This window comes from Denticeps clupeoides, chromosome 18 (genome assembly GCF_900700375.1).
Source record: "Denticeps clupeoides chromosome 18, fDenClu1.1, whole genome shotgun sequence".
Classification (NCBI taxonomy): domain Eukaryota; kingdom Metazoa; phylum Chordata; class Actinopteri; order Clupeiformes; family Denticipitidae; genus Denticeps; species Denticeps clupeoides.
The window spans coordinates 9,481,287-9,505,746 of NC_041724.1; the positions used below are offsets into that span (position 1 = coordinate 9,481,287).

General features: G+C 42.9%; 1 protein-coding gene across 4 annotated transcripts in view; it reads right to left on the reverse strand.

Moving 5' to 3' along the window:
- Nucleotides 1-24,460, reverse strand: part of LOC114768019 (connector enhancer of kinase suppressor of ras 2-like) — a 59,800-nt gene that overhangs the window by 12,885 nt on the left and 22,455 nt on the right. For 2 of the 4 annotated variants that reach the window (XM_028960058.1, XM_028960056.1), the window contains exons 6-14: nucleotides 20,507-20,626; nucleotides 19,916-19,975; nucleotides 17,709-17,777; nucleotides 15,618-15,764; nucleotides 8,677-8,804; nucleotides 7,579-7,790; nucleotides 7,060-7,146; nucleotides 3,384-3,616; nucleotides 1,429-1,472 (exon numbers count right to left, since the gene is read on the reverse strand). In XM_028960058.1, the coding sequence (XP_028815891.1) occupies nucleotides 1,429-1,472; nucleotides 3,384-3,616; nucleotides 7,060-7,146; nucleotides 7,579-7,790; nucleotides 8,677-8,804; nucleotides 15,618-15,764; nucleotides 17,709-17,777; nucleotides 19,916-19,975; nucleotides 20,507-20,626 (1,100 nt within the window). The remainder of the gene's footprint in view (nucleotides 1-1,428; nucleotides 1,473-3,383; nucleotides 3,617-7,059; nucleotides 7,147-7,578; nucleotides 7,791-8,676; nucleotides 8,805-15,617; nucleotides 15,765-17,708; nucleotides 17,778-19,915; nucleotides 19,976-20,506; nucleotides 20,627-24,460) is intronic. The other 2 variants (XM_028960057.1, XM_028960059.1) reach the window with 2 other exon arrangements.

Sequence of the window (24,460 nt, forward strand, 5' to 3'; positions counted from 1 at the left end):
TCTATCTGGAGGACCACATTGAATCAGGCTACTCAGATACTTGTCCATCTCTCAAAGTACTAGGAAAGCTGTAATCTAGACTGCTTCTCTGTCTTTGTTCCTAGATGGTGGAATGACCTTCTGTCATGATCCGGTCCGGCCGGGGTTACTCCGGGTCCGGAGTTCGGACCGGAGTTTCATGTTAATCATGTGTAATATCCCTGATCTCCATGTCCATCAGTCGTGACAGAATGACTTGACCATATTTGGACGCAGCCGACGCCGGCCCACTGAGACCCAAAGAACCGTGAGACCCACAGTTCCATGTCTGGTGGTGTCCAAGGTTCCATGTATGGACGTCCCCCGATGCCGCCGTCTCGTCCAGATTCCATCGACGCACCTCCGGTAATCGCCAGTTCCCCGCCAAGATCCATGTCATGTTTTTATCAGTTCCCCAAGCATGACAGACTCTCTGCAGCGTACGAAAGCTACCATGGGGTCGAGAGGATCTGTCACGCTGTCCATGTTCTCCCTGGCGATTCCGGAGGCAGGCCGGACCTCGAAGGCCTACGAAAGCTACCGTGTGGTCGAAGAGATCGCCAATGCTGCACCAAATGCTGTAAATGTAATTGTAAATGTCATCTCCAAACCGGACTACTGTAACTCACTCCTGCCTGGTCTTCCTTTTAGCGCTACTCGAGCTCTTCAACTGATCCACAACACTGCAGCACGACTTGTTTTTAACCTTTCCAAATTCTCCCACACCACTCCACTGCTGCTTTCCCTCTACATCCACAGGCTTCATGTAGCTGCCCGCATCAAATTCAAAATAGTGATGCTTGCCTACAAGGCAAGGAAGGGTCAGCACCCTCCTACCTCAGATCTCCCATCACTCCTTGCTCTGCAACTTGATCTCTCTGATCCTCCTCCACTGCTTGAGTGGTACCACCATCTCTCAAGGTACTAGGTACTAGGAAAACATTCAAACATTGTCTTGGCTCCTAGGTGGTGGAATGAACTAGAAAGGCTGAAAATATTGAAAAATATTTGGAATTTAAATATTTGGACAAAAATGTAGGGATGTGCAGATCAATCCTAAATATCAATACTATTAATACCAGGTTAGTATCAGTATTGTATCAAAACTAGCACTATGGTATCGCTTTTTTGCTCTTTTATTTCTGTACAATGTTCCAACTGAAAGTAAACGTGCCAGTAGAAATACTGCTCCTCACACATCAACGTGACTAAGTGACATCACAGAAAGGGGTGGCTGCCTGTTTGGAGCACAAACCCTGCCCCCCAGCAGTTCAGCACCCAAGACAAACATCCACTGAAAAACACCCCGGCACAATTTTTTTCATTGTTGTCATTATGGGGTGTCGTGTGTAGAATTTTGAGGAAATTTAATCCATTTTGGATAAATGGCATAAATTATATAGAACTCACCTGTCAGCAGTGGTCTCCACCCGCAGTGTGTCCCCAACTCTCTGCTGCAGAAGACATATAATACAGAGTTATAGTAGGCTGGTATTGGCCATATGTCACATTGTCTGAAGGTTAAAGTTCATGTGAAACAAATTTACACATCAGACTTGAGTCTTCCATTGTATTCAATTTCTAAGGAAAGTGGTCACACATCCACAGATCATATAACCTGCATGTATGCATGTATATGATCAGATGATGTAAACGTCCAGCACCTGGAGAAAACAGAAATGTATTTACAACTCAGTCACCAACTCTTCTTATAAAACTAGAAGACAATTTTCTGCAGAAGCCTAGCTGGGTAAAATAAAAACTGAAGAGTAGAGGCTGGATCACATCCACCGCTGAGTGTCACTGAGTGTCACAGTTTCTCCTTAGTACTGTGTGTGTGTGTGTGTGTGTGTGTGTGTGTGTGTGTGTGTGTGTCTTAACTCAAAGTCCTACATTTCTGTCACCTCACACTGTGGACAACCGTCATTCATTGTCTACCCTCTCCCCACATTACTCTTGTCCACCCCATACCTCTCATTAACTGTGGCTACATTGAGAGATTTCGAATTGCTCTGGGTCAATGGGATCGATCAATTGACAGAGAGACTAACTCAATTAGAGTAGATGACGGTTGCCCCAGTCTTAATAAAATGCTTCTTGAGACTTTTCTCTGGCTCCTTAATGCAACATAAATCCTGTTTTGGAAAACTCATATTGTTTAAATGACAAATTTGTTTTAGTGAATAGCGATTAGATACACGTACAAACTGTACACAAAATTAATCTACATCTAAACGTTCCCCTTTAATTATTCAGTGGCCACACACTATTAATGCAGTATCTAAAAGGATGTTAGATGATCTTAAAGGGTTATGCTAACAATGTGTTAAATAGAGCACATTAAATTACAAAATGGTCAAAATGGTCCTGTGGTCTTCTGATGTTTGTGACAAAAATTGTCATTTTCATTTGTGAAACCCTGGTGCAGATCTGAGATACTTGGACGGCTGTCGTGGTTCGTTAGTGGGGTAGAGGACACCCTGATGTAATGAGTGATGGTCAGGGCTCAGCTGTAGTTTTCAGAGGCCAGGAAAGTAAGAGTAGAAACGCAACAGCGGTAACAGCAGGTTCACCCGCCCCGGGCCGCCTGTTGGACTCGCTCTCACCCCAACTGACTTCTGTGCTTGTGGGTCAGAAGGAAAAAAAAAATAGGACAGCAGGGCCAGGCAGAGCAGACCGTCTCCTGTCGGAACATCAAGCACCCGGCTGTGGCTAAGCTAAAACTCCGCACGCGTCAGTCATCATCCTTCGCTCACATAAGCCCAAAAGAGCACAGACCCAGACTGAGCGACCAGCTGGTGAGGGCCTGTGCATCTCATCTGGTGGGACTGAATGTACTGTGCCCACCTTGCGGGTCGAATATCATCTCCACGTTATTTCATGTCTCAGACCTGATGAGTGAAGATTGAGTTGATCATTTCTTGATTTCTGATCTGATTTTTTGATTCATTTAATTTAAGTCATGCTTCCAGAAAATACTAATAACATTTTTATATGTTTGTAAATAGATATTTTAGTCATTTAAGTTAAAATGGGGTTGATCATATTTTGGTATCAGTTCAAAGTATTCCATGTGTTCACAAAATCATCCACAGGGTTGATATGATTTCAACCAAATTCCTTCAAAGGGTCCTTGAGCAGAAAAACGTTTTTAAATAAATGATTCCCAAGTCCTTTCACACAATTGATCAAGCAAGTACCCACGACTGTGGCTTTATGTTTTATTCTCATTGCAGACTATGGCGACAAGAAATAGCTTTCAAAATATAACATCAAGGGAGTTCAGTAGAGGGTTCAGCTGCATAGAATCATGTAAACCAAAAATGCAAAAAGATTAGAGGGTGAAGACTAGATCTGGGACTCACATGGTAGACGGGCATGGTGTTGTTCTCGGGTAGGGGGAAGGGCATGCCCTCGGGCGGAGTGCTGGAGGCCATCATGGAGGGACTGATAGGGAAGCTGGGACTGCTGGGGTTCTTGCTCTTTTTGCGTGAGCGCCGGCTCGTGTCCCGCTTGCTCTCTCGGCTGGCATCGGGCTCCTCCTGGATCACCAAGATCTTGTCATCACTCAGGTAGCGCAGCAGGGAGGTGTCGGAGTCTGTGAGGGAACAATTATTTTAGTTTTATTTCCCACTCCAACCTCATGAACTTTACACATTCAGCATTGTGTTTCTTGGACACTAGTGGATATTCATAATTTGCCAAGAAAGAAATCGGGGGGGGACAGAGGAAAGGTGTAATGAGAGAGTACACTGCATCGTGCCCCCCACAAGCCCAATAGCAGCCCATTACTGTAATGTTATTCATAGACTTGCAGGGGTGACTCTGAAGCGGCTGACCAGCCGGAGGCTGAATACAGATTCCACGCTACAGCAGTGGAGCAGAGAGAGAGAGCAGGGAGGGAGGGAAGGGAGGAAGAAAGGTCCAGACACCACCTGCTGTCCGCAGCCATGAGTCAAGGTTACTGATATAGTCTATGACTGGGTTTTTTGGACTGAATGCATAAAGGTGGTCCTATTCATTATTCTTCTGGATGGATCTGAATGGATAACAACAGAAGTGATGCTCAACAGTGTTTTTGAGACTTAACCCTATACCAAACATTTAGCCAGTTATAGTCTGGACTCCTAGCTCCACCTTAACAGACATTATGGACATGGTCTAATTTCACATCAAGTATTCCTTCAGTATTTACAAAAATGTTTTTGAGTTTAATAGGTTTAAAGCGGAGGAGCCCATAGTGATTGCTGACAGCTCTCCTGCAGCTAATGTCTAAAATTCACTTTAAATGAACAGTCATTCATAATGAAATCATATCTGTGCTTCAACTTTCTATGTTTTCATAATAATAATTATTAATGCATTGTAATAACCCCATGTAAAACTCTATAGATGCAATGTTGAGCAACAATACAATAAGGAAGAAAAACGAAATTTACTGTAGTTCAGCTTCAGATTAGTGGACAAAAACAACTTATGAAATGTTCATTTATGATCAAGCTGATCTATGCTTGCCTTTCTGGTCCAATGAAGCAACTATTTAAGAATCTATTCATGCCTCCATCTATCCATTTGTCCATCTATCTGACTGTCAATGCCAATGGGAATCTGAAGTCCATCCCAGCAAGCACTGTACATTAGTAAGGACCACACCCTGACAAACTAAACAGCATCGATCACTGAGTGTTACTAAAGCATATTTCCACACTCTGCCCCATGTGCAAAACCAATTAGTCAATAAGCATCTGACTTCGGAACAGGAGACAATGCAGCTTGAAGACATGATAAGGTTACGGCTAGCTGATCCAATCAACTTGCCAAAATAATATTATTCTGTTCTCAGTCTGACAGCTTGACTATATCATTACATAGCCTGGAAAGTGAATTTTTTCTTCTTTTTACATCTGTTTTTACATCTGTATTTCACACTGCATAGGAACTTGTCTTTACATATAAAGTCTAAATATTACACAAATTACATATATAAAAAATACCAAGTATTTCATATTATATAATTGTAAATACTATAATGCAACAGCTGAAAAAGATACTGTAATGTTCAAGACATTGGAAAAGTTTTGCATAGCCTCCCATTTGCAATTTCTATCATTAAATATAACCCACATCCAGATTAAGGCCCTAATGAAGGTTTTCTTCACTAATGACTTTTTCAGGGGGGGGGGTTGACACTAGAATCTAAATTACAGATGGCATCTGGGAGCCCACTTACCCCGAGCAACATCGGAAGAGATAGAATGAAAAAAGTATTAGTGTCCCAGACCAAAATAGAGCACATAGAACAGGGACCAGGTGAAAGAGAACCAAAAAGATTTCTTATCTGAGAGAGAGAGAGCGAGAGAGAGAATTAGGTTTCAGAAGGAAAAGAGGCTAAAATGGTGAGAAATTGAGATAAAATGGAGGATTGGAAAAAAGAAAGGATGTCAGGAGAGAAGCCTGGAGGGTTTTGGGAAATTCTGTTCTTTTATTTTATTTTCTTCCCACTCTCTGTCTCTACTGCTGCTCCCTGCTTTCATCTTTCATCTCTCTTCAGTAAAAGAGACTTTTGATCAGGCTGAATAGAGGTACACAAACCAGCCAGACCGATCAAAACTTCTACACACAACCCAGGACTTCTGGGGTGGACTTCCCCTAACTCACAAATAGCAGAAATAAAGCCTCTCCAGCAGGACCTGACCTGTGAGTGATGATGGGGCTCTGGCTCTACCAGCCTCCATTTTTTCTGCCCACAAGGGGGAGGTTAGGGTAGCCAAGGCAATCATCTTGGACCCTGTTGCCTGTATTCTGTTGCCATGTGCTGACAGTTGGTGTGGTGCTAGACAACTTAGTAATGGCAGGTCTTAGGGTGTTCCTCATATGCAGAAGTTAGTAACTTCTGTACGCCCTCAAATCATGGACAACTAATTGATTTGTTAGAGTCATGGGCTTTCAAGCCCCAAGAAATGTGTTACTTTGACACCTCCTGCTGACCAAATGCTAATGATAGTGTGCTAAAGCCTGGCCTTTCCACAGAATAATGGGTCCTGTCACATTAAAGGAATAGTTTTGAAGAACATAACAATAGATTTGTTGACTTGGCCTCCAAATTCCCCAAATTTGAAGGGACAAGCCAGATCGGTGAAGGCCCAATGTTGCACCTAAAAGAAGTTAATGGATATGCAACTAAAGAACTACATATGTCACAATATTGAACACAATGTGAACACAATATGATGAACGCTTAATCACTGATGACAGGCAGGAAGTTACTGAAAAATAAGTGTGGATCCACCTGACGATGATGCATTCAGCCAGTAGCAAAAATTATTAAAACCATTTCTATTTTGCTCAGTTCCTACAGGACCCATTACATCCCATTAACGCATGCGGTTCAAGCTTAGCGTGTTTTAGATTTTCTTCCCATGATGTTACAGCATGTTATGAGACACAGCAGCTTTTTGTTGCCAGTTTTAAATGTTGACAGTTTCTCACACACACACACACACACACACACACACACACACACACACACACACACCAAAACATGACTGATGCATCAAACCACATGTACAGCCAAGAGAAATGCAAAGCTAAGAAAAAAACATGTAAATACTGACTCAAGGTCAGTATATAAGCTCATACAAGCTCATCTCATTTGCTGTGTGTATTTCTGCGTGCATGCATGTTTGCACATGTGCTTGTGAACAAGTGTAATTTTGAGTGGTTGTTCATCTCCTGCCCTTAGCATGAGCACTGCAGAGCTGAGACAGGATGCTCTGTGGTTGTTCCAATGTCCAGGCTGCCTCTAGAAGTGCAGGTGATTTTGTGGCTTCAATCTTAAAGCAATAGTTTGGTCATTTCCAACATTTTCAACTCTTTATGGTTTACCAGCTTTACGGTTTCCCAGCAACCTTTTATGTGGTTTTGCTGTTGAAAATGGACAAATCTTTGAACATCTAAAGGTAAGGTCAGTTCCAGGAACAGCCCATGGGCTGGCCAGGAGGGCAGAAGAGGTGGGGCCTGTGCAACAATGGTTGAACCCACCTCGGCTGCCCCTCTTGTACATATTGGGTTCCTTTGGCTCAGCCATCCAGTTGTACTCCGGTGGCATGGACACCGGCCTGAGGTCACCTGAAAAGAAGTCGAACGAGGACATCAACGTGAAGGGGGCCTCTGCCAACAGGTCAAAGGGGAAAGGGGTCTGCAGGATCTCAGGGAGACCTGGGTGACACAGATCTTTTTCTTTTCATGCAGACACTTTCCTTTCAGTCTGTGCCTGGCTACACGATGAGGGTAAGTGAGGACAGGAAGGATGCAGACATGGGAAAAAAGAGGAGCCACATCTGTGCTTATCAGAAGGTTAATCCTGATTGACCCCATTCTCATGAGATATCTGACTGGGTCTTTTCTGGGGGTGTGTGTGTGTATAAATGAGATCCTTCAAAAAGCTCTTCACACACACAGCAGCAGCAGGATGATGCGGATACATGCAAAGCACAGTGTCTCACAACACAAGGGTATCATTTGAGTGAGGAAGCTGGGGTCCAAAGAGGATGGTCTTACCATGGGTGGGGGTTTTCTCACGGCGGCGCACCCCTGTGGACCGGCCCCTGTCATACTCCGGCACCAGTGGTACCCCCTCCCCCTCCAGCACGTTGTAGTACTTGCCGCTGTCCTGGTCAAGGAAAAAGTTGTGCGAATCGGAGCACTTGGAGCCTGACGTGCTCATGCTGTACTTGCTGATGTCATCGCAGGACACTCCACCCATCTCCTCTCTGATTGGACAGAGGTTGGATACATTTCTGTTAATGTAGTGATTGTCTGAATACTGTCAGATGACTAGTCATAGACACTGTAATGAAGGTATGAATGTCGGTCTGAAGGTGTGGTACCTATGTTCTGCTTGCCTACTGAATTCTGTACAATATTGCACAAATAACACATTGATTTCTTTATGTATGTATAAAACATCAACATCATTTCTCCTTCTTTATTCAGAACACCATGGACACCATGAACATGTACTTGTCTGTTAACTGTGTGAGTGCAAACATTAAAGTTTATACGGTATGTGGTGTATCTCATACTGTTTTATCATAAGGATGTGATCTTATGATACATTAAACTGATTATTTCATGTATGATTTTACTGGGGGTTCTTTTAGATTTGAGACATATCACTAAAAAGCTCTAAATATGTCCACATTTTGAATGTAGTGGAAATAAATAAATCAATTATCCATAACCACATTGGGGTCGCTGCTTGTGAAACTCAAACCAGGACATTGGACGGAGAGGGCAGATACCTTTTACAACCACATTATGGACTCCTCCCATTATAAACTTAATTCACAAAAATATCAATAAAGCTCATCCTTTGGGTTCCAGGTGCAATTAAAAACCAACAAAAAGGGATGATCAATAGCCTTTCCTCTCCAAAATACGAATAAAATTAAACTGTCTCTCTCCTGTTTTTAACTTTCCAGGTCTGTCATTTCTGAAGACAAAGTTGACGTGACATTATTGAACACTTCATGCTATGTCTATTAAAAACAAGTCTCTAAATGTCAGTGAAATGACAGTGTGTGTGGACATTTAAAACATTTTAAGTGAGCACCTTTGTGAGAATCACGCATTTATGAATATGTCATAGAGACTTGCCTTGTCTCATACAGTCCTGACACCGGAGACAGGATAAAGACGTCCTGCATGTTGGATCCCTCCACTTTAGAAGATAGGCCCATGGTGGAAGTCGTGGTAGAGTTACTAGTGGGGCTGGTGGGAATAGGCTGAAAGAGAGAGGTGGGGTGGGAGAGGGATGAAAATCTATATCAGTATTCTTCTGTTTGCTTTCAACACGACAATTAACACAAGAAGCTAAAAAAAAATGTAAAAAAAAAAAGTCTTCAGCCTCCCGAGTGGGGAAAAATATTTACTGAAATGCACCTCACTCTCAGCTTCCGGTGACGGACGGACACAGAATTAGTCATCGCTCTGTGCGTCACCATGAATCAACGGCTGATGTCAATCACCGACACATGCACAGAGACCGGTCCGCTAATTGTGGGTTTTTAGGCAGTGCTTGGTGGGGGTCTTGGTTAATAAGAATTGGAAGAAGGAACATCTACATCATTAGGGTTGTGACAGCTCCTGTTTTTTCCTGGACAGTGGGAAATCGAGTCGGACCACTTGTGATTGATACACTGCGTTTCGCTCCGGCTCAGGCATCCACTTTGAACATTTGCATTTTAATGAGTAAAATCGTGAGCGAATGGAGAGCATTGAACCAACAGGCTGAGCTCGGAATTCCGCTGAAAGACGACAGCACTGACGACAGCGGGGGGCTCTCCTTCACGCTTTAGCAGCCACGTTCACACGCTTGGCAACCGAGTTACACTTGAGGAGGGGATGCTCAGATGGTAATCAAGGATGGCATAGCAACCAGAGAACACTTCAGTCGGGTGGTGACTATGAAAGAATGCAGCTTCGTGACTGTGTGTATATATATATATATATATATTGTATGTGTGCATCATGTTGAAGTGGCAGCAGATAGCTGATTCCTTTCAGGCTGAAAACACGTCAGTGGCCCAACTTAAATTCTCTGTTCCCTCATCTGTGACTCTGCCCTTCCTGCCAGTAATCGCTGCTGTCTGGAAATGGATGGGTGTCTTTGGGGCACTGTTACAAGGACAAATGAATAGATTTTTTTTTTTTTTGCAAAGGCTTACGAGCGATGGCCTTCACTTGTACCACTTCTTTTTTTATCCTCATCCTGAATGAAAATCCATACCCAGAGGTAAGGTTTTTCCTGGTGAATATACACTGACTAATAACTGTACCTCATATATCTGTTCCCATTCCATTTTATAAATTGACAAAATGACAACCAATCATATGGTGAAGGTCAAAGCTGGGATCACAATCAACATCATTATTTACAGAATGTATGGAAACAGCCAGGAATTATGTTTTATTGCCAAGGTTTGAATCCTGACTCAGACCTTCTGTGTGCTGATGGTTTCATTCAGGTTCTCCCATTTAACCCCTGGCAAGTACACTAGGTGGAATGTCTGTAGGTGTGAGTGTGTGTGTGTGTGGATGGCACTAAGTAGAACTAAATGAATGAGTGTGGAAAGTGAGTGAATGAGTGATTCAAGAATTGCTACAACTATGATTATTAATCACTCAGATACAGACATTGGCAAAGAGTTTATTCAGACCAGTGGGATAAACATGCTTCACATCCTGTCTGAAAAAACTCATCCTCATCTGTCACCATTCCATATCTGTTCCCATGACAATGAACTAACTCCTAATCAGGATGAGCTGAAATTGGCCCACATTCTATTCCTGTGTCATCTAAATTTACACCATCAAATTGACAGAATAGGAGGTAACATATCACATTACGGATTGTGCTGGGTTGTGGGAGGAGCATGAAACTACAATCTACACATCCAGACATATGCACCATTAGGATGTTAAGCCATCAATTGTGACATATCAAATTCAGGGCTCTGGCTGCTACTTCACTATACAGAACAATTCACAATGCCTACATCCACAAAAACAGCATTGTTCATCTGAAAGACTTAAAATTAAATTGATTTGGGATTGTTTTGGTTTGAGTAAATGATGGGGTGGCCAGGTCCCTTGGCGAGAGGAGGGAACAAGGCTTCAACTGAGAGACAGGAAGCAGCCGCTCTGAGCTCTGTGGAATTACGACTAGGGCAGAGTGAAAACACTCATTTTGTAATTATGGAGACTCGCTGGCTGTCTTTGTGAGTTGGCCGTCTCTGACAGTGTGCGGGGCATGCTGACAGTAAGATTACACACTGTAGTATCGAGGCACTGGGCGGAGACATGAGAAAGAGAGGGCGATTGGGCTGCGGGTAAAACAGTATTTAAAGCGCTCTCCAAGTCCTGAATCGACACACGAACCCCCAAACCTTGCTGGCTGCAGAGGATCCCTGCCATAGCTGGTAATCCATATTCATCACCTATTCATCACCAGATGAAATTTCCCACTTGTGGGACTAATAAGGGATTGTCTTAAAATGGAGATGCCTTGGCCAGCATTAGCTCCCCTCAGACAAATAATTAATATATTAATACATTATTTCACAGATTCCAGTGCATAGAGTGAATCAATTAAGAATCACTCCCTCACTTTCTGAGTGAGTGATTCTGGAACTGCTCCTGGAACACTGTGTGCAGGGTGGGGACTCACCCATTCACTCACACCTAGGGACAATTCAGAGTCACCAATTCATCTACTTGAAGTGCTTTTGGAAGGCAACACAGGGAGAGCATCATCAAAAATGCCCATCCCTGTACATATTCACTCCATGCTTTCCAGCAATTTTTGAGAAATGAACTTGTCCAAACCTCGCAGACCCTTTTCAATCATGCAAAATGAATGTCAGTGTACTAAACACACACAACTGATACGTCTTCAACAGCATTTTGAGGCTTTGTGGTTAAATAACGTCTCACTACAGGCTATAAAATATTGGAAACCAGTCAGTTATATTGTTTGCTTGTGATAGAATATTTCATTCTCTACAGTTGCTGTTATTTATCATGCAATGCAATTGGCTGAGAAAGCATGCATTCTTTTGCTGATATTAATACATGTCTCAGTGCCTTCAGTGCAAATTACAAGACAATAGTCAGGCTTTCAGTGTGATCCTTTGATTAAGGATTAGAGAATAATGGATATTTATAGGACATCAATTGTGCCATGTGCAGAAATAGATTTTTCACTGTATTACAGCTCAATGCTCAAAAAACTGTACTATGTTATATAAAGACAGGGAAGTGCTCCAGTGCCTTCCAGTTTTGGGAAGAAGCATTTCCTGTGAAATGCCTGAGTAGGGCTGTGTGTTAAATAATGGAAGGGAAATAGTTGTACCTCCAAACAGCAGCACTGGGAATGAGTAATTATTCATTATAAAGGCAGCGCATTAGACAATAAAACAAACGGCTGGAATTTGGGCAGCTTGTCGGCTCGAGGTGCTCGTCCAAAGTAATTGAATTCAACCGAATGTGAAATTAAGCGTGCGCGTTTTGGGACGTAACCCCGGAGAAGTCGTCAACATTTCCACTAAAGAGGATTTACAAAAGGAATCAAAAGGCCAGGATAGTGTGACCCATTTGAACAAAAACTTTTAAGAAAAAAATCTAACTTCACTAAGCTTCTCTCAGTCCAGTAAAATGAATTTCCTCTTTCAATCTCTTATATTTTTTATTGAACAGATTTTGTTTTTGATATAAACCAAGCAGCTCTGGAACTCTAATTCTGCATATCTCACACAGCGTGAAAGGGATGAACAGATATACCTTTGTAGGGTTTTTATTTTTCAGCCTATTTTTTCTGAACCTTTATGTATTTGTTCTGATGTACCCCAAATTGAAACTGTGCCACGTCATTGACTAAAACCTCCCAAAGCCCTACAATCTACCCTCCAAATTTAGGATTAGGGCATGTTCAGTGACCTACTTCCTGTAGGTTCTCACTGGAGCATCACTCTGGCTGATGACGACCATCCTTTCCTGACTAGAGCTGGAGCTTCAGTGGCAAAGGCAGTGGAAAAATAGGACTTGTCCCAAATATCGCAGTGTGTGGGTCATTGGCTTCATAAAGCACACACATTTACTCTGTACAGATGAGGAACATCTATAATGACTCACTTAGGACAAAAAAAAAAGAAACATGAAGTGAGTTTCTGTGTTAGTAGTGAAAATGATTGTCATTGTTATACACAGGACAGCACACAGTGCACACAATACAATGTGTCCTCCATTTTTAACCCATTTTAATCTTTTTAGTGAGCAGTGGGCAGCTATGACAGGCGCCTGGGGAGCAGAGTGTTGGGACGGTGCTTTGCTCAGTGGCACCTCAGTGGCACCTTGGCGGACCGGGACGGCAAATTTCTGATTACAGGGCCGTTTCCTTAACCGCTAGGCCACCACTGCCCCCGCTAGGCCACCACTTCTGCAGACAACCCATAACAGCCCAGACCCATGTCTTCTTAAGCAAAACTATGAGGGATCTAGCTAAACAGAAACACTCATAAACCAATATATGTCACAATATATTCAATACAGGTTAAATGTAAACTAGGAGAGACTGTTAAGTTACTACAATTGTTCTTTTTATCTTACCATTAATAACAATAAACAAGGGTTTTAAAATGTGTAGTCATTTTTTGATGTGTAAGGAACATCTATTCACACACTGTCACATGAAAGCACCCAGAGGTTCAGTTTATGTTACTTAGGGACTTAATTAGTTACGCTAAAGATATAGTGTTTGTGACAACTGTCATCATAGGCTCTTACGGGCAAGGCTCCCATAAATATTTGAACCTTTCCACCCTTTAGTGACACATTTGTGTTTTATGGACATGCGTACATGCTATCACACAACTGCTGTGCTGACAAAATTACTTTATAAGGCAGCACTGGCCAAGGTTGCTATAACAGGAAGGTTAAAAAAAATCTGAACTGTGCCCCAGAGCAGTTATGTCAAGAAGAAGGGATGTGTCAGAACAAACACCATGTCAAGACTGGTACTAAAATACGCTGACAAAGAAATGTATTAGGGACACTATATTTGGTCCTGTAATATGCTGCCCGGTTTGTCGGTAGTTTTGCAGTTTATCTATGCTGAATTTTATGATTCTCCACTGAACCCAGAATGCGGTCCAGGCGAGTGATCAGACTAGACTAGGCTTTAATCCTGGTCCAGAAACGTGGCCCATTAGGATGATGATTATATTCATGCAGTGTCGTGACGGCACTTTACACCGTCATTCTTCATTGCGAGGGCACAGTATGAGCCGCATGTTGTCATAAGGGCATAAAGGAGATTAAACACAGGCTGGCCACTGATGCTGGTGTGTTCAGATTCCAGCCGCTAATGCTCAGTGACTGAGTAAAACCCAGAGGGGTTGTTGCATGATCTTTTAACAACACGGGGTCTGTCTGCAGCCGTAAACGGACAGTCCTTGCCTCTTTTTCCCACACGCTGACTCCCTTTGTGCAAAGGGGACACCGATTGAAGGGTAAATGCCGTGAACAAAGGGCAAACAATAATCCATAGACACAGGGGTGCCACTCAGGGATCTTTAAAAATGGAATGAGAACGTAAGAGCCAGAGACAGGCATGACAGGAGAGAAAGATACGCAGAGAGAGAAAGTGTGTGTGTGCTTGGTGACATGAAGGCAGACATTTCACATGGAAATGAATTAGCCTAATGCACTGCTAAAAATAGCCTCTGCATGAAGCAGGACTCCCCGAGAAACCTACGTCAACCCTACCCCCTCCCCAACCAGCTCCCACCGCCTAGCCATCTACACATCCATTCCAGACCTCCAGTTCTCCAACACACCAAGCACAGGATCCTGTAACTACCGCATCCGAATCCTGCTGACTGAGATTACAACATGAGTGCCTTTCATCAGCCACTCTTTCTCTCGCTCCCAGAATGATGCAATTCTTAATGGAGGTCGCCACTTCATTGTGAAGGTGGAGATGGCCTCATTTTAGTACAGTTTGTGTCAGTTTGTAAGTTGTGGTCTGTGATAGACCTGATTTACCTGGGCACAGTTCAGAATCTTTATACAAAGGGAGCCGAGGATGTGGGGCAGCTATTCTCGAACTGGGGTAAAAGTACCCGGGGGGGTAGGTGTGAGCACATGGTAATCTAAAGTACACGTATAGCCACATTTCAAGGGACTTTCTGAACAAACCATAATTGTTCAAAAACCTGAAACAAAGAAAATAAGAGATTTAGGGCCAGTTTCTGTGACCTGGAGTGTGTATAAACTCAGGATGGAATTGGGGTGATCCTGTCAGCAAAATATGGTCCTAATTGAGACTCCTTGTGTCACCAGGCATTGAAATTTGTAGATGCACCTAGTCTATGGCAGTAATGGAGACTAACATGGGGCCATTTGAAGAGTTCAACGAAAGAAACATGTTTTGTATTTTTAGCAGGAGAAAGTGAAGTATGTTTGATGAATCCGTTTTTTTTAACACCTTCATGAAGAGCTGCTTTGTTCACTATTATCATCGGCAAAAGCCGCTTCATGAGACGCTCATTAACAGGAGTGAATGTTAAGGAAGTGCTCAGCAAAAATCCTCAGGACTGTTGGAAACCATCCCTGTTGCCTAATTTAAGGTGGTGGAGAGAAGCCAAGTGTGTGAAATGCTGCCATCACAGCAAAAGCTCCCTGATTTGAGGAGCCTCAAACTTTTTTGCGTTGTTGGCCATTTTTTGTTGTTGCTGTTGTTTAATTCATAACCTCAAATATCATATATCATAGTCCAGTTTTGTTCTACAATATAAAAATGCAAGACCCATAAATGAGTAGATGCATCCAAACTTTATCTGGTAGTGTAGTTGCCAAAAAAATTAGTTAAATTTGTCAAAATTTCAATGTGTTCCAAGAAAGACTGGTAGTACTTCATACTACCATGAACTACCCTGCACAGCTCAGTCACTGGGCAGTGTAGGAAGGAGGACCATGAGTGACTCGCGCTGCAGTGTTCAAGGTTGCTGTAACAGTAAAGGCTTGTGTTGGTGGCTTACCTGCAGGGCCAGGGGCTTCCAGCGCACATTCTTGAGTGGGGCAGGAGCAGAAGTCAGGTTGTTCTGGGGTCTCTTCTTCAGTGTAAGGATGACGCCACTAGGGTCCTCCCGCAAAGCGTTCACCAGATTCTTCAACTGCCAACCAACCTGACAAGGCACAATGAGAGAGATATAGTCCGACCATATACCATGGCACAACAAGTTCATTTAGTCAGATAATTACTTTCAAAGGACCATATCTGGACAGACCACCAGGTATTAAGGAATTGATATTTATCATATGAAATGGCACAATACAGTCTAGAATAAGATTTTAATCAATCCCAACATTTAACCAATGCAAAATATTAAAATTATCAGACAGGAATAAAAAGGTGAACTATGTAGCACGGTCAAGGCTAAGAAAACCACAATACCATGTTGCAGGCCAACTAGTCAAATTGGGAAGTCTGAATCGGCTACTATTAGTACATCTTTTTTCTCTAAAAAGTACATCCAAACTATGAAGCCATCATCAATCTCATCATGTCCGAGATGAAACGGCAATTTGTCTCCTGCCGCTGACCAGCAGTCCACAGAAGCTCAGAGACCCTCATAGAGGAGCAGGGGTCAAGCAGCAAGAAATGACTGCTGTACACACGCCTGCTGAAGTCAGCATGCGACTGGGCTTTTGGATCTGTGGGGGCGGGCACTGATGCCATATTCTGATTTGGCTAGGGAGACACAAGAGCCATGGACAACATCAGCTGGTGACCTTCTTCCAGACCTTGTCAGCGAGCTGCTTCTGTTTCTGTCATGTATACACACACATTCACACGTACTCAGAATAAAGGACGTACAAACACAAGCTCGCATGATCAAGTTTGAATCTCTGAGTTCAACCAGAGTTCAGATGGTTCAGATTTTCACAAGGGCAGTGATGATATACCCTTGGAAATGTAGTCGTACCTGGACATAAAAATAGTACACAGTGATCTGAACAAGGGTCCGAAAGTAAAATCAAGGAAAACTTAAGAGGGTAGTAGAAAAAGCTCTCCCCTTAAAAACCTGCTAGTTCCAGGAAAATGCTACCAGGGGCTGAATCAGTGAGTAAGTGGAGCATACTGATGGCCTCTCCATCCCTTAGGGATTGAGATAGAGATAAGCCACCACAGTGACGATAGACTGATGGGTGGTAGGAGTTAAGAGCAATGATACAAATTGTCAAAGCAAATCTTTGGAGCTATGAAATGTTCATCATCTCTATTCCAGCCTAGTGGCCAAAGGTAAGAAGACACTTTCCGAACAGCATGTTCTTTGTCCCTATATACAGCTGTTACCGTGGCAAAATATGCCCCTGTCAATAAAATCATTAATTAGTATGGCTGTAACTGCAAATTGACCATATGGCTGCGGAATCCTTATGTGCAAACTTGGCATCAACTCTAAAGCGCCTGCCTGCATTTCAAGTCGGAGGAGGGTGTTGTATGTTTTTCCACCTCTACTCTACAGAGACCGGCCACGCAGGTGGAGTGAGTCTCACGACCATGGCATCTGTGGGCGGCTAGTGAAATGCAAGTTCTTGTTGATGTTGGAGTGTTGGAAACAAGCTATATCGACAAGTGTAAGGATTTGTCAGGTGTTCCCAGGTCACAGTGGGTGGATCGTTCCTACAAATGTTGTCAGAAACGTGTTGTCAGTACGTGAACTGCCAACTGAGAAGCCTTGGGTCATGCATTCAAGTGGATGTTCATTTGAATGTAAACACCTTACTGCTAATGCTATTTCATGAAGGATCATGCAGAAAACAGAATCAAGTTCTGATAAATCATTTCAAGGACAGCGAGATGGACCACTGAGCTGAGAAATATTGTGTGTGTCGAATGAATACCAATGGTCACTGCCCAGTTCACAGGCAATGACTTAGTATAGTTTAATAAATTAGGCTTTCTGTTGTGACAAGATGTTCATAAGTGTGACTGGCATAAAAAGCTGTGGCATTAAATGGAATTTAATGTTAACCTGTCATGTCAATTTTGCATTACATTAATCAGCATAATGTTCTGTGGAGCAGAAGTTCTCTATTTCAACTGCAGCAGCCCAAACACTCACCACCGTCTGGTGATTAACCTGGATCACTTCGTCTCCAGCGTGGATCTTTCTGCACAGGTCAGCAGGAGACTGGATGGAGAAAGAGTGGCAAGGAGAGAGGTGAAAACATGAAGGAATCGATTTAACGCTTATCCAAACATAACAGGGACACCCCCAACGTCTTCGTTGTTGCCGCGATTAAGAGGAGAGCAGCGATCAGAAGGGGAATTAAATGGATTTCCATGGTTTCTGTGACTAATGGAGTCAGGCCATGGCAGGGGAGTTTATGTGACATTTCTTCAACTAGCCGGCTGTTATGACACCCCTTCGTCCCTGCCTCACCCCACCAAACCAGTCCAGCAAGTTAGTCTCCCTGGTAACGGGAGGGTTGCATAGCAACCGGAGGCCGGTGAGCATCAATGAGGGGTCAGTGCCTTAGGGGTGTAGGGGTAATCAACATGAACTGCGCTTGATCGCTTAACCTTCCAAAAATCAGAGACTCATTGAAACCGACCCAGCAGCCAAACGTGTTTACAGGTAGCAGGATTGGCGTAAACATGCTGCATGCGTGATCTTTACACATTCACACGCTGGGTTCACAAACACGTGTGAACTTGAGAGCGTTTCAAGTCATCGCCCCTCACAATCGTATCTTGGTGCTCCTCTTAAACCTGTGTAACATAGCAACTGGGCTTGCCAACCAAAAAACATTATAATTTTGACTTTATTTCTCTGTATTTTCCTATTAAAGGAAAACTGGAGGGATCACGTATGGAACAATCCCCCCCGATTGCCCACGTAAGCAGGCTGTGAAGATTAAATTGTTTGTGTGAGGAGACGGCCCTGTAGGTGCCAACAATAGTGTCAACAGTCCCATTCCAGTCAGGCAACGTGGCACCGAGCTCAGGCCCATTATGGTGCCCACACAGAAACTGCAGAGCTCTCTGGCATCACATTGCCCATCACAAAGCTGGACATTTGCCCTGGCACTGCCCGCAATGTGCCAGCCAGCCACCAATGTGCTTCTCCGGGTCCTGGCAGCTCTCTCAGGTGACGTGTGGAGGCTGTTTATGGGGGATGGACCTCGCCTGTGGGCAGGGAGGCAGGAGTTCCAGTGGCAACATGCTTGGTTGCACATTCAACTGTTTGTTGGTCCATGTGCTTAAAATAATGTCATGTACAGGTTGACATAAAATGTCCACTGTTCTGTGTTGAAAGGGCATTCAAGACAGAATTCCAATGGTAGACATGGGCAGTGCATTGGTTCTTGTTGTTAAAACCCCGTCAAATACGACTTTGTATAAAATATAACAGTGCAGGAGAACTCTGACAAATGTAGGAAGCATCTGAAACTATGACTTAACAAATATATTACAAGGTGAATATGCTACATGTCTCAGGTTTTGCATTTGAATTCTTTAAAACAAATATATGTGACTTGTTTTCAGTATTTTTGTCAACATATCAAGTGTATCTTTAATCCACTGACATTCACTTTGCATGCTTGTAAAGGTGCTGGGAGGACCTGAAATCAATCGGTGCTTTTGTTCTGTCGTACATAAACTCTCACACCAATTCATCCCCACCTATAAAGTAAGTTACATTACACTTCAACAAACAGTCACTTACGTTTGTCTTAAGTCTTTCTAATATTTTGTTCATAGGAAGACTACACTACATAGTTTTAGCAAAATTTGAGTATCCAACTGTTTTGGTGTAAGGACTCAGCTAGACGGCTGGATTCAGGGATTCAAATTTCAAACCTAAACTATGGACAGGTACTCCATAATCAGATCTTTCACCATGGCCCAGAGGACCATGGGAAAAGGGAGAATGCAGGCTTGAATGTGGGCTGTATCAGAACAGCATCAAGCTAAGCACAAGAAAAGCTGCTCCTGTATTATAGCATTAATAGCTTCACCGGTGACATGCCCTCGATTTCATGAAGAGTGAAAAAGAGGGCACACACACACATCCAGATATACACACACACACACACACACAGTTGTTTCTCCAGCTTGAGATGGTTCATACACAGGGACATGGGGCAACTCTGAATGTTTCATGAGCAAAACACACACACACACACACAAAAACACACACAATGAACAATACACACACCCACACATATACACTCATGTTTTATGAACTAGTTTGGGAGTAAGTGCTTTCCGCGCCCCGTTGTAGCGGCGAGAGCGTGGAGGAAGCGCACTGAAACAGGCACTTACATTCTCTGTGGTCCCCGTGATCACGTGCAGCCCATCGTACGTAGACTTGATGTACATCCCCTAATCACAACAGACAAACACGTGCGGAAAAAGTCAAGCGTGAGAAAAGTATGCCTCTCGCGCATCCGCTCAAAAATGAAGTAGCACCACATTCCGGGAGTTGATCTAGACGGATGACAAGTTAAAGGAAACTCCGAAATAAACTTGAGCTGAAAAGCTTGCCTCATGGTTTGTCCCCTTAGAGTGAATGGGCCACTTTTATGCTATATAGATAATCCAGGTTGATGGTGCCACCATTCACAGGACCTTCAGTCACCAAAACTTAACTCAATTCTACTCCTGTGGGAAATTCTGGAACAATTAGGATTGCAACAATAGGGAGTCTATTCCACCCAGTAGAGGGTTAAATATTTTCTCGCCTTTAATTTGTCACCCATTTTTAAGTGTAGCATATATGGTTAACACAATAGCAACATAAATGTTCGAGGCGACATACTTTCCTTTCCATCACAGCTCAGTTAGCAGTTTTTGCAAAGATAAAACTGTAGACTGTGTGAAAGCTGCAGGCATGAGAGACACAAAACCACCCACCAGCCCTTCGCTCGGCATGATGTTGGTCAAGTGAACCACCTCTAAATGGGCGGACTGCGACACCAGCGAGTCTGAGGACAAGGAGATGATGTGGTCACATATTCCAGACAGAGTTTTACACTGGAGGGAGAGAAGAGAGGGAGGGAGAGAGAGGAGGGGAAGTGAGGCGTCGTTGACGTCACCATGGTCACGCCAAAGCCGCCGCAGAGCTCATTTATGAAATGGCAGCGCCTCGCCGGTGAGCACCTGCGCCCCTGGGTCTGAGAGATGAAGCAGAGACGTTTCATCGCTCTCCACCACTGCCCCGACATGCATGCTCCTGACAGAAATAAAAGCTCCTTGGCTCGGCCTGTTTCATAAACTGGATGCTATTTTCAAACTGGCACCAAACGCTAAGCATGGGGCCTTTTTTTTGCAAGTGTAAGGTCAAAAGCATCCGCAGGATTTACATAAATAAATCGAAAAAACAAATCTTCCTCATCCAGCACGATCAATTAGCATGTGTGAGAGATGTCAACCATCATGCCCCTCCCATTTTAAATTCTGTAAAAGTTCTCATCTTCAAGACAGAGAAAACTGCCAAGCAGATCATTCTTGTTTTATTTATTTAGCTAAAACAGTAGGGTGCCTTTGACTTTACACTAGTAAACTATAAGTCATGGCTCATTAGCTGGAATAGCTGGAATTAGTAAGTAGAAAAAAATCCCACAAGACCAAATTTCAACAAGGAGTTGTGATGCCCCACTGTTAAAATACAATCCTTCATTCTTAAAACTCTAACAATTAGGTTGCAGTGGACTCTTGCCATGCCCTAATTTAATCATTAAGATCTCAATTTTTTTTTATTAGATTTTTTTAGTACTCTGAGCCAGTAACAGAACCTGATGATGACTTTATGGCGACCGCTGACCCTGATTAAATTTTGTACAGCAGGTTCTGACATCAGCCTCAGCCACAGATGGGTTTTAATTGGTACAAGCAGCGAATTCCCTTTGCATCTTTCTGCGTCATCGGCCAGCAAAAGGCAGCCTGAAATTATCTGGATATCTGACCTGATTGTTAATGAGCAATTAAAGGATTAGAGCTATTTTTAAACTGCGGGCGAGCGGACGCGCTTCAAAGACAAACTGCACCTGCCCTGATGCCAAGTGAGTTTTGTTGGTGGAATAAAACGTGCAAAAATCGTCCTCAGTGTCTCTCTCATTCACTCACACACACACACACACCTATAAACCTAATGGTGGAATAGAGTTTGTCAAATAGCCATTATGTTATTTATTTTTATATTACCCTGACTTATATAATATGCTTGCTATATGATATTTCATGTTATGGAAAAAAGCATTTCTGCTGGTTTCAACAAGAAAAGCTTTTTAAGACGTCACAAACTAACTTTAGGACTAATGCTGTGTTCCAAATGCTGGCTTGAGATCACATTGGAGTTGTGGTGTTTTCTGCAGATTTTTTTCCCACAGATATTTTATTCTTTATCTATTTTTGCAAGCAACATTTTTTTTAACACAAAGCATTGACAGCTTTAGAACCTTCTTGCCATATTCTAAATGGTTTTCACTGGCTGCTAAATGCTTCATTGTCAAGCCTTGAGTATTGAGAATGTAAAACCGAATAAAAGCGCCTTTCAACATGACATGAAACACCAAGTTACTTTCAAAACTATCCACCTTGATGTTCTTCAATAAATTCTGAGCGGGTTGTTAAGTGTATATGAGCCATCAGTTCCACCTTGGCCATGTTTGAGGTTTTATTACTTCATGCTAAATCTGCAGCATTAAAAAATAGAACTACATCACGAAACCAATAAACACTGTGGTATTATGCATTTTGTGAGGCAAGACATTTGCTTCTTGAATCAAAAAAGAATCATGACTGCAATAGCCTAAGGCCCCATTCACACAAGAACAATTTTCTTTAAAATGTCCAAAACATGTCCAAAAACATATCCAAAATGTTGTTGTCTACACAGAGACACAGAGAAAGGTCCGGACACTGTTTAAACCCCCCCCCCCTCCACACCTGTAAGTGGCGCTCTATCACCCAAAATTCTCTCCTTGTTTGGTGTCTAGTTCTCTTCCGCAGTGAGTTAAACACGTTGTTGTTCACCTGTCTTTTAATTAGAAATGTGCACTGTAGAGGATTACTTGTTGCTTTATATGGTTCTGGGATCCGTAAAATGCCATTTCCATGTGTACGCATCCCATGTGTACATGAGACTAAAAATTGGTCTCCGATCCCAATCGACTCTATTCTCCTTTGTTGTCCCTGGCTCCATTCAACTAGCCAAGACTACCACCACCTTTAAGAAACAGATGAAAACCCACTTGTTTAAAATGTATTTCAGACGAGTCTAACACTAACACACTGCACAAAATAAAAAAAAACAAATTCCGTATAGCACTTAACAATTCCCGAGCATGTTCTATTCCTGACAAGTTAGGCCTTATCAGGGCTCTTTGTTTTGTAACTCAAAATCTATAGAAACTGAATGAGAATTGCTGGACAAGAATTTTGGACAAAAGCGTCTGCCAAGTAAAGTAAAGTACATTTTTCCATTTTAGAGAAAAATCTCAGGGTCTCAGATAAAACATACTGAGCCTTAATTCCAAAAGATTCAAATAAGCATTTTACCCAAACTGTAGACATGGGATTAACCCAAGATTTTAAAGCATGAGCACTAGATCAATTATTTCAACCACACAGACACAACACAGCAGCTATTTTTCCCAATAGCTGCCGTAACATTAACCCACTCCCATCTCATTCATTACAAATGCATGGAAATGTAAGGAATCACACTGTGAATCCCACACTGTCTAAATAAAATGTAATAACAGTGGGTTCTGAGAGGAAGTGACAGCCTCCACGGCTGGTACACAGGGATTTAGCAGGGGCAAGTTCAGACCCCATTAACTACCAGTACGACCTTAAACCCTGAGCTGGACCAGGGGACTGATGTATTTATGAATAAGAGCCTCTTTCAAAGGAGTATATGTAAACGAATAAAAAAAACATAACATTTTTTAAATGTCATATTGAAATATGTGTGTGTGTAAGTGTTTGCTGGTTGGAGGGCTGTGTGCAGACAATTTGTGATGAATTGGTGATGATTTGGTTCTGCACACGGCTGTCTGAGCCGCCTGAGCTGCCTGAGCCGGGAGAGAGAGTGCAGATGGAGAGGACGGGATAAGAGCATGCAAACAACAAGCAGACATACTCTCTCTCTCTGTTTCTCTGTCTCTCTCTAACACACACACACACACACACACTACAGTACAATGGCAGCTTTAAATAGACTGTTTTTTCTTCTATGTCTGACAAGCTGTCTGTCTCATTTCTCATCTCACTTTTGTCTCTCATTTCCTCGAACCCTCTCCGCTTTTCTGTTCCTCAGTCTCTTAAACCTCTCTCTCCCTCCCTCTCTCTCTAATACATTCATGGCTAGGAAGGACATTATTACGTAATGCATTCCCTTCTCATGCATGAACAATCCTCCCTAACACACACAAACAGAATTGCTCACATACATGGACAGGAACACACACGAACACATGCCGACCTGCACAACTAGGGCAGCCTTACGTAACATTCCATAGTGCAATCCATGCATGCATATAATCACAACACACACACACACACACACACACACAAGATCAAGTCCAGACCACTGCAAACACACACAGACACACACCCCACCACTCTCCATCTGACTGCTGTAGGCAACTCTCCCTGAGGGAAGAGGGCAGAACAGTAGAGTTCTGCATTATTGAACAGTAACTGTCAACTAGCGAAGTAAATAAATAAGTAAATTACTGTGGTGCCCTTTAGAGGGAGGGGCAGACGGGCTCCTAAATGAGTCGTTCTTATGTCGAGTGTCCTGCAGAAGACACATCCTGTGCTGTGTGATGAATGAGAGTTGTCACTAAACAATGCAGTCGC